We start from the raw sequence: 10,495 nt of genomic DNA on the forward strand, positions 1-10,495 counted from the left end.
CCGCTTTTTCCTCACGAGGGTCGCGGGGGGTGCTGGAGCCTATCCCAGCTGTCTTTGGGCGAGAGGCGGGGTACACCCTGGACTGGTGGCCAGCCAATCACAGGGCACATATAGACAAACAACCATTCACACTCACATTCATACCTATGGACAATTTGGAGTCGCCAATTAGCCTAGCATGTTTTGATGATGGCTGAGGGTGGAATTGAACTCTGGTCTCTTAGCTGTGAGGTCTAACCACTTGACCGCCGTGCCGCCTATATCAATAAATTAACATATTAAAATGTTGATCTCATCCGATACAGATACAACCTTTGGTATCGATATGATCGATATTAGACTCGATCCCTCGCTCATTCACATTAGAGTTGAATCATGTGTTCCAATGGGGGCTTTTCTGTTGATCACATAGAGGAGCAATGGGCCTCTCAACGTGTATTGTGTTGGCTAATGCTGTTTTCTGCATGAGTTCCACCCACACAAGCTAGCACACAAACACACACACACACCCACCCTTGCGCCCACCTCTCTTTCAACCCCAGCCCGACCGCAGCGTTTCGGCGACAAATAATCAGGTTTCTTCATCGGGGCCTAGCAGGACTAAACGGCTCGACTATGTGGAGACAGAACCTTGTCTCAGCTTCTTTGGTTTTTCTGCTGACGTTCGCCGATGCTACGAAATGTAAGTTAGCACACTTTTACACTCAGTAACTTTTTTTTTTGCGAGGGCTTTTATAACTTTTTGTCACTGCTAACGTCAAACAGTGAACACAATATTGTTTTTAACGTTAATAAGCTGCTTACAATAACAAAAAGGTCATTTCTTGGAAATCCCAATTTCGCAATCCAGGTCATTGGCTTGGCCACTTTACCCATGCAGGCTCCATCATCTGTCAGGAGATACATTCCTGCTTGGATTAGTCATATGTTATTGCGATATCAAGCTGCATTCTTCTAAGAACCTCACATATTTCCACTTCATATTAATGTACAAAACTGACATTAACAACATATTTGTTGACATGTGTGTGTATTCCAGTCCTGAGCCATAGCACGGCCTCACACTTCCTGCGCAGGCACAAGAGGGCTAACTCTCTTTTTGAGGAGCACAAAGAGGGCAACCTGGAAAGGGAGTGCATCGAGGAGCTGTGCAACAAGGAGGAGGCCAGAGAGATCTTTGAGAACCAGCCTGAGACGGTAAGAAGGCTGACCTTTGACCTTGCCTGACTGAGAGGAAGAAGAGCACCTGCAGTGGGTAGGGTAGTGGGTGCAAAGTCACGGCCATGGTTCAGGTCTTTAATTTACAATGTCTCACAAAAAAGAGTACTGTACACCCTTCACATTTCAGCAAGCATTTTATTATATCTTCAAGGAACGATACTACACAAATTAACCTTGGATGTAACTGAGAGTAGTCAGTGTACAGCTTGTATGGCAGTACAGATTGACTGTTGTCTGACAATAGGTCAACACAGCCATTATTGTGTTAGTAAGTACACCTTAAAGCAGGGGTCTCAAACTCAATTTACTTGGGGGCCACTGGAGCTCGGGTCTGGGTGAGACTGGGCCGCATCAGGTTTTCAAAAAAAAAAACAAATTTATTAAAAACAAAAAAAATTCAAAAACTTCGCCTTGGTTCGAATTTTCTATAAGAAAAACTCTGATAAAACATTCCACTGTTCTCAAATATCTTACTTTTTATTATTCTACACAAAATAAGATGAAAAATAAATAAACAAATCAAGAATAAAGAAAATCAATCAGTAATAAATAAATAAATATAATAATAATAATAAAACGGCAAATAATAAAAACTTAAGAAACCACATATAGTTGGTGGGTAGACAAATTATTTTTTTCAGATTAAAATGAACAAAGCATTATTAAAGCCCTGTAGACACATGCTAACTCGCAAACTAGAGAGCTGGCGACCTAAACGGTAGCCTTCAAATTATTTCCTTTAAACTTAAATAGCCAAAAACTTACCACTTCCACACGGATGGGGAGGATAACTATTAACAGTTATTTAACCTTTAACATGAACATTAATGAAACGGAATAATTTTTTTCTGGGTACATGATACCATACAGCATCCATACCAAACTTGCGCGGGCCGCACTAACATTAAACTTTCATATCAAGGCGGGGGCCCCGCGTGTTTGAGACCCCTGGTTTAAGATAGGATAAGATGCTAGGAAATATTCATAAAGCATGAAAACACCTACTTATGAGACTTGTCTATTTTGAGTGCTGTATACATTAGTCCAAAAAATAAACATTTTAAACTGCAACTTCTAAATCTAATCTTTTGCAGGAGTACTTTTACCCAAAGTATATTGGTAAGTTTCAGACTGCTTGTATGTTGAAATACAGTTGACTGTTAAGTCAGTTAACCCTTTGTGTTAACATTCTATCTGCCTGTTTAAGTGTGTCTGGGATCCCACCGTGTGGGCATCAAAAAACAGACAACCTCTGATTCTGCAATTCCATCTGATCTTCGCACATGTGTGAAGGGTAAGTCCTACTTTTGGGATGTTTAGTTTGTAAATAAGGATTTTTTGAAGATCGGATCAGGACATCCTTATTGGTAAGTTAGGAAAATTTTAAAATATGTGTGATCAGCCATTATTGCATCCAAATCTCAACGTCATGCAGAAATCAGCAATCAGTGCACACCGAACCCATGCTACAAGGAAGGTTCCGAGCGCTGTGTGGATGGCCAAGCCTCTTACACATGTGTCTGCAAGCCTGGCTGGAGGGGGCAAAGCTGTAATCATGGTAAACTGGTTAGGTCATATAAAGTGTCATTAAAAGGGAATCACATCTTAAAATGATTTGTCAACTGTGCAGACGTCGATGAGTGTTCAGATCCGGAGCTTCCTGCAGGATGTAACCAAAAATGTCACAATATTCCTGGAAGCTTCCACTGCATGTGTGAAGATGGCTACTTCCTCATTGACAATATCAACTGTATGGGTAAGGCATGACTTGGAAGATTCTATACCGGTATATAAAAATATTGCTCAAGCCTATTACACACTAATACACATGCAAAACAACCCACAAGGCATATTGGATAACTTCCTGTTGGGGAAGTGGGTGCGTGGGCTTCTTTAGCTGAGCAAACGTTTAATATTTCATTTGATAATGTACTCAGTGTACAGTATATATGCAGTACAGTATATGGAAAACCACCTATCATTGACTTGAAGTGACCCTGCATATAACCAAATTTGATGACCCCCCTCCCCACCCACCGAGGCGTCACAGGTTCTGATTTGTGTCTGTTTATCTTGAGCGTGTGTGCAGTGCAAAGTCTCTCTAAACATGCACTGACCCAATGGGGAACACTTCCCACGTCTTTGAACGCCACAGATTTGCAAGTAGTTCACTCTATCCTGTTTATTTAGTTGACCTTTTGGTTTGTTAAGACTTTACCATCCATTTATTATCAGGGGTTGTGAGGCATGCATTCATCAAATACTACTTAAAACATTTACAAGTAAAATATCTGTTAGTCGATAGTCGATTAGTTACAGTATGTGATATAAGTTAGTTTTTATGGCAAAAGATACATTCAACTCCTCATGAATGCCAAAGAGTTTGCATCTGTGAAAAAAAATATTTACAAATAATATTTAAAGACCTCTCTCTATGAACTCTTTTCAGATGTCAACGAGTGCCTGATGTACCCTAGTATTTGTGAAAAGCCGGCTAAATGTGTCAACACACCGGGCATGTTTGAGTGTGTGTGTCCACCAGGGTTCAAGTACAACTTCACTTCCAAAACCTGCAATGGTGAGTATCCATATGCCATTACTATCGACATTATTACAGCCTTATGTTATATGACTTAAGTCATTTTTTTCTGGAAAAAATCGGTACTGCACAATGACAAAACAGAAGCATACTTTAGTAAAATATTTAAAATTTACTCAATCCATAGTTGTAGTCTGTATGCCATGAATGATATGGAAAAAAAATGAATGATTCAGGTGACCACAACCTGTTATGATGGGAAAAAAACAAATGACAACTGAAGAGGAACAAAACAAATATCAAAGATATTTTTGTACTTTGTTGAAAGAATGAACATATTTGACTGGAATATATCCCTAAACTCACCAGGAGCTAATCATAGTTTTACAACAAAGTATCAGAGCTTTTCCTGGAGAAGGAAAGTCAGCATGTACTTCCCATAGTACATATAACCAATTAATTGGTCAATTATTTTTTTTTAGATTAATCGATGAATCTGATTTTTTTAATCACATTTTAAATTTCCGTCTCTTTATTCAGAAATAGAATATTTGATTAAGTACACAAACATCAGGTTAATATAATGTTAAACAATAAAAAAAAATTAAATGCTTCAGTAAAACAATAAATATACGCAAAAATACAATCATGATAATTTTTTTAGTCGATTAATCTGAAGCTTGTTATGTCATCAATATGAGCAATTCTAGTTTAAGTTTACAATATACCAGATGTAGAAAATAATGATACAGGGTCTAAAATACATTATTGCAGATGTGGATGAATGCCAGTCAAGCATGTGCGGTGGCACTTGTATTAACAACGTGGGCAGCTACAAGTGCCACTGCGATGGCCGTGAAGGTCTTCACTTGGCGGACGATGAGCACAGCTGTGAAAAGATCCCGGTCTGTGTGGAACTGTATGACTCCAAATATGCTGAGATGTTGTACCTGGGGGAGCAGTTTGCAGGACTCCCTGTCATATATCTTCTCTTCCGTCTGCCAGAGAGCACAAAGTGAGTACAATAACCCTCAGTCACTCGACATGGGGTGGGAATGATGCTACATTAATAGCAATAACTTCAACTTGAACAGGATTATCAGATCGTCAGGGACATATACATAATTACACTGCATATGGTCCGAAAAGCATTGTTAAAACAACACATGCAATGATTTTATGCAATTGGAAGTGAAGAGATGTTGTTTTTTTTACAGTGCACACTCTTTCTGCTGTTTCTGTGTTTCTGACTGCTAGGTTTACAGCTGAGTTTGACTTCCGCACATATGACCCAGAGGGAGTTATTCTCTATGCTGAGTCCTCTCGGGACTCATGGTTCATGCTGGGGATACGAGATGGCCAAATTGAGGTCCAATATAAAAATCCACACACTTTCAAGGTGACCAGTGGAGGCAAAGCTATCAACGATGGACAGTGGCATGTGGTGAGAAGATTTGTAATGTAATATCAAATATCATTAAAGAGGATCTATTATGCTTTTTCCACTTTTCTGACCTATAAATGTAGTTAGAATGTTGTATTCTTTAGTGCATTTGGAAGTTAGGTGTGAGAGATGCTTGTGATGGCTCTAAACGCTTGGTTTCTGATTTTTTTTTCTAACATCACTGTGACATCACAGTGAGCCCGACTTCTTTATATGGGCGTGTCTGAGTACAAGCCGTAGGAGCCGTGGGAGTGTGATCAATAACAGTGGAGTGCCAGGAGGCACTGAGTGTTATTAGTGTCAACTTTTCAACTTTTTTGTGGGTTTTTGCTGTATTTTGCCCATTTTGTTGTTCAATTTAATATCAACAATGTGCCGCTGGTTCGGTCCGTACTTCGGACACCCCTGATGTAGTTGAATAGCCCTGTCTGTTGTAGATTATGAAATTTCCTCTGTGATGGAAGTGATATTAATAAGATGGTAACAGTGTCATCTATGACATGTAGATCTCTGTGGATGAACTGGAGAACAGCATCAGTGTGAAGATAAGCAAAGAAGCTGTAATGAGCATCAACAGTCCAGAGAGTCTCTTAACTCCTGTTAATGGCAAACTGGACACCAAAGTTTTCATCGCTGGTTTGCCCAATCGCATCAACAGTGTCATCAAACCTGTAAGCTGACTGCTCTGTTTCAGAATAACATTTCCGAAAATGATAGGAATCTAAAATGAATAAGCTACTCACCATCTGTCCGTCCATTAGATCAACCCCAGACTTGATGGCTGCATCCGGGGCTGGAACATAATGAACCAGGGAGTATCTGGAGTGAAAGAGGTCATCCTGGAGAAGAAGAGTAAACAGTGTTATGTGTATGTGGAACCAGGATCTTTCTTCACTGGGGAAGGACTGGCACACTTCAATATTGACTACAGTGAGTAAGTCAGATTTGATCAGCTCCCCACCCCCAGAGTGAGAGAGAAATGTGCCTTTTACCACATTGCAAAACATTTGTTCTTTACCATTTGTCATTGCGGCATGTCACATTTTAACCACTAGATAGTACTCAAGTGTAGTGTACCTGTCAGATGTACCATATTAGCTCATCGCGGAGCGTCAACACATCACACACAATTCCATACTACACACACACACACACAGCAACACAATATGTGGATAAAAACAGACAATACATTACCAACGTATAATGCAGAATATTGACCAACTACAATGTGAGCTCTCACCATATGCTTTCCATCCATTTTTAGTACTCTGGGAAAAAGAAGTACTCCCAGCGATGCTACATTATAAAGATCAGAAAAATACTGTCAACTGTAATAGGCTCCAGCATACCATATTAGGGTTGCAAGCGGATATCCAATTTGACTAGCAAGAAATACAGTTTCTCCAGTAGAATCCCCCAGGATCGATAACAATCAACCATAAATCCTAAGGTTAATCGATTGTAGAAACACGCACCGGGTATCACAAGACGACCAACAGGTTGATAGCCCGTCTCTTAAACAAGGCGAGATCCTGGGCAGCAAAAGTACAAAAGTACACATTCACTGTAGCTCACCATGAATGAAGACAAGAAGGTATGTAAATAGCAGCAACGCCTACACTATAGTGGTCGAAATTCTAATATATTATGTATTGTGCCAAAATGCCAGTGCTTCTTTTGAATAAAGAAAATCAATCAATCAGTAATAAATAAATATAATAATAATAATAATAAAACGGCAAATGATAAAAACTCAAGAAACCACATATAGTTGGTGGGTAGACAAATTATTTTTTTCAGATTAAAATTAACAAAGCATTATTAGAGCCCTGTAGACATGACAAAACACGACTATAGTCACATTTATACTTTTTTTATTTACAACATATTGCGCAACTGCAGGGTCTTGAGACACATGCTAACTCGCAAACTAGAGAGCTAGCGACCTAAACGGTAGCCTTCAAGTTATTTCCTTTAAACTTAAATAGCCAAACCAAAAACTTACCACTTCCACACGGATAGGGAGGATAACTATTAAGTTATTTAACCTTTAACATGAACATTAATCAAACGTAATAATTTTTTTCTGGGTACATGATACCATACAGCATCCATATCAAACTTGCGTGGGCCGCACTAACATTAAACTTTCATATCAAGGCGGGGGCCTCAAACTAGTGTCCTGCGGGCCACATTTGGCCCGCGGGCCGCGTGTTTGAGACCCCTGGTCTAGAGGGTTCCAGTAATGTTAAAAAACATATGAATAAGGTTGTAAACATGTTCTATGCTTTAACAATGGAAATATTGAATTTATTAAGTCAGATATAAAAAAAAATAATTGGATTGCTATACTTATATTTTAGTTCATTTAGACATTTTATGTACACAAAGCTTAAGCTTTAGACAAAAAGGGCAACATTTGTTTTGACTCATAATAGGCTGTATTCAACCACGAAACAGCATGATTTGTTAATTATTATGTTTGTTTATAATTTGTTGATTAATAAGAGTGTGGCAAGGGATGGCTGTATTTCTCAATTATTTTCAAGGTATTGAAAGTTAATTCTGTATATGCTGTGTGTAGGTGACTCTGGTAGCTGGAAGGTGGATTTAAGGCTGAATATACGTCCTTCCAGCAGCACTGGTGTCATCTTTGCTCTGGTTTCCAACAACACAGTCCCACTGTCGGTGGCTGTGTTAACACAAGGACAAGAGGATGCTGTATGTTCAATCCATATACCTTTGTGATAATAAATCACAGTTTAGAATAAATTCTGTAAACATGCTTAAACTTTGCAATGTTCTCGTCTGATGCAGAACCTGCAAGTTTTCCTGGATGGGGTTTCCGTGGTAACGCTGGACTCACTGATGTTATGCTACCCTGACCACTTAACAGTGCTGCTGAGTGTAACTCCAACAGCAATGCAACTCTCAGCAAACTCCTCCACTGTTAAGTACATACTGCCAGATGCCCTGCAGGAGGCACTGCAGGACCTTAACACCAAAATGCAAAGCCCCATCAGTACCTACATTGGTGGGATACCAGGTCAGTTAAAAACAATAGAAATTAAAGTAGAATTGTTGCTGATTTTTTTCATTTATTCAGAGACATATGCTAACCATACAGTGGACAATTTCCCTCCGGAGCTCTAATCATTCCAGTATGCCTACCAAGCAAGAGTTATCCATTTATAGAACAGCTGTTGTTGAGAGTTCTTCCAAAAAGTTCTTCAAAGCAAATTTCAAGTAGTTACAGGAAACCTTTTCCCCTAAGAATTGCCAAGTGGCATTATGGCAGTCCTGATTGATTCCAGGAAGAAATGGTCTGTTTTTCTTTGTGGTCTCGTTAGTCTATCTGCTACGCAAACTGCAGTTACTAGAATCTACACCACAGATCTGATGTCATTGAAATGATAGAAGAAGATGAGTTGTCTGTAGTGTTTGTCCATTGTGGTCACCATATGTGATTGCCAATACCATAACATATTGGCCATCACAGATATTTAGTGCACTTGACATAGTAAAAGATACACTGATGACTTTCCAATGATGACTTTACATTCATAAACTGCTGTGACCCAAACATTTTGTCCATACATGATTGGAATTATATTTTCATTACAAAGCTTCAAACATGTACACAAAACGTGATTAAGGTACTGGCTTAGCAGTGTACTCCAAACTAGTATTACACCACTGGTTCTGTTGCTGCTACGTTGCACAATATCCTACATAAATAATCATGTGGTGACTTTTTAAAATTTTGGAAATAAGATCTCCAGTTATTGCCTGCTTCCAGGTATCCCCTTCCTGAGAGCTGTAACATTTTATTTCGTCCCTGGAGGAGTTCTGTTATCATAGGCTACGTTTACATGCAGTCAAATAACCCTATCATAACCGGAATGTTAGCAATAATGTGGTTGTGCACGGCCATGTAAACACCAATAACCCTTTTGAAAAACCTGAATATACTCATATTTGGTTTTTTAAATCCCAAATATTACCCCTGGGTGACTCCTTTTCTAATCTGAATATTGGGTCATGTATACGCCTATCCGGATATCCCGATGGAAAGGAATATTGAAAACACACAAAACTGCACATTTTTGGAGCGAGGAGGAATCTAACAATCTCATTAATGTGGTGAAAGACAGAACAATTTTTAAGTCCTTTGTCATGAAGAAGCGCAAATGATGCGTTTTGCGTTTGTGTCATTTGTGATATCCCGATCGTTTACAATTACCATGTATACAGTATTAACCTTATTTGCTCAGGCATGTAAACCGGTTATTCCCAATGTTTCAGAAACCAGAATATTGACCTTAACCGAAATATTGACTGCATGTAAACGTAGTGATATTAATTAATTAGCAATATGGGATAGAGGGACTCTTAGTATATTTAGAGAGCTATAGTGAAACAATATTCTGTTGAAAAATAAAGCATTAGGAGTGGCATCTAGAAGTTTAGACTTAATGTCTGTACATATATGTCTTTTGGTAAAATTTCACATCTGTCTTGCTCCCAGATGACGTCCCGTTAGCTGCGACCCCAGTGACAGCCTATTATCACGGCTGCATGAGCGTCTCTGTCAACGGCCAGATGTTGGACTTCGACGAGGCCCTGAGCAAACACAACAGTATCAAGTCCCATTCCTGTCCTCCTCCTTCACCCCCAGAGACTGATGCTCCTCACCCGCATGGAGAGTGACCTTGATTAACCACTACCCCCACCACTCGCAGTAGGCAGCAGTGTCCTCATTCCCTGTGGGGTATTTGAAATATAGGACACAGGATTTGAAGGAGGATGAGGGAAAGAACATGAAGAAGAGATAGCGTTAAAAGGTTGTAGTTGGTTTATTTTTTGCCACATATGCCTTTCTTACAGTATATCTTATAAGTATTTTCCTTTCATACAATGTATAGTTCCTTGTTCTGATTACTTGTAGTGAAGTACGACGACAGCTCGTTTGCTGGAAGTTGGATGACGTAGTTATAGCGCTTTGTTGCTACCGAGAAATTCCAAGAAATGTTGGAAAACAGCAGAGCGTATTAGCACGCATACCATGTGTTGAGCAAGAGATGGTTGTTTTTGGGTCACATATGCTCCCTGCAGACCACCTGAGTCTGTCCTCTATCAGTGGATCATGATGTCATTTTTCTTGTACAAAGAAATTACTTGAAAATAAAAAATACAAAATGAAGATGATGCATAATGATGTTTTTACAGTCGAACCGGATTACAATAAATCACGTGCACACTTCACAATGAAGCAGTATTATTGTGTGATT

General features: G+C 39.3%; 1 protein-coding gene across 1 annotated transcript; it reads left to right on the forward strand.

Moving 5' to 3' along the window:
* Positions 1-430: 430 nt before the first annotated feature.
* pros1 (protein S) lies at positions 431-10,403 on the forward strand. Its single transcript, XM_058089526.1, has 14 exons — positions 431-682; positions 1,040-1,197; positions 2,316-2,340; positions 2,429-2,515; positions 2,657-2,779; positions 2,852-2,977; positions 3,671-3,799; positions 4,535-4,775; positions 5,018-5,204; positions 5,711-5,875; positions 5,966-6,134; positions 7,789-7,925; positions 8,022-8,250; positions 9,733-10,403. Exons 1-14 carry the CDS (start codon positions 616-618, stop codon positions 9,912-9,914), a joined length of 2,025 nt encoding a protein of 674 aa, XP_057945509.1. The 5' UTR covers positions 431-615; the 3' UTR covers positions 9,915-10,403.
* Positions 10,404-10,495: the final 92 nt, after the last annotated feature.

This window comes from Doryrhamphus excisus, chromosome 12, assembly GCF_030265055.1.
Source record: "Doryrhamphus excisus isolate RoL2022-K1 chromosome 12, RoL_Dexc_1.0, whole genome shotgun sequence".
Classification (NCBI taxonomy): Eukaryota; Metazoa; Chordata; class Actinopteri; order Syngnathiformes; family Syngnathidae; genus Doryrhamphus; species Doryrhamphus excisus.

Excerpts from the sequence above, each read along its gene's own strand:
- pros1 (XM_058089526.1), top strand. The coding sequence starts at position 616 with ATGTGGAGACAGAACCTTGTCTCAGCTTCTTTGGTTTTTCTGCTGACG. Across the intron at positions 683-1,039 it reads GTTCGCCGATGCTACGAAAT|TCCTGAGCCATAGCACGGCC; the intron begins GTAAGTTAGCAC and ends TGTGTATTCCAG. Across the intron at positions 2,978-3,670 it reads TGACAATATCAACTGTATGG|ATGTCAACGAGTGCCTGATG; the intron begins GTAAGGCATGAC and ends AACTCTTTTCAG.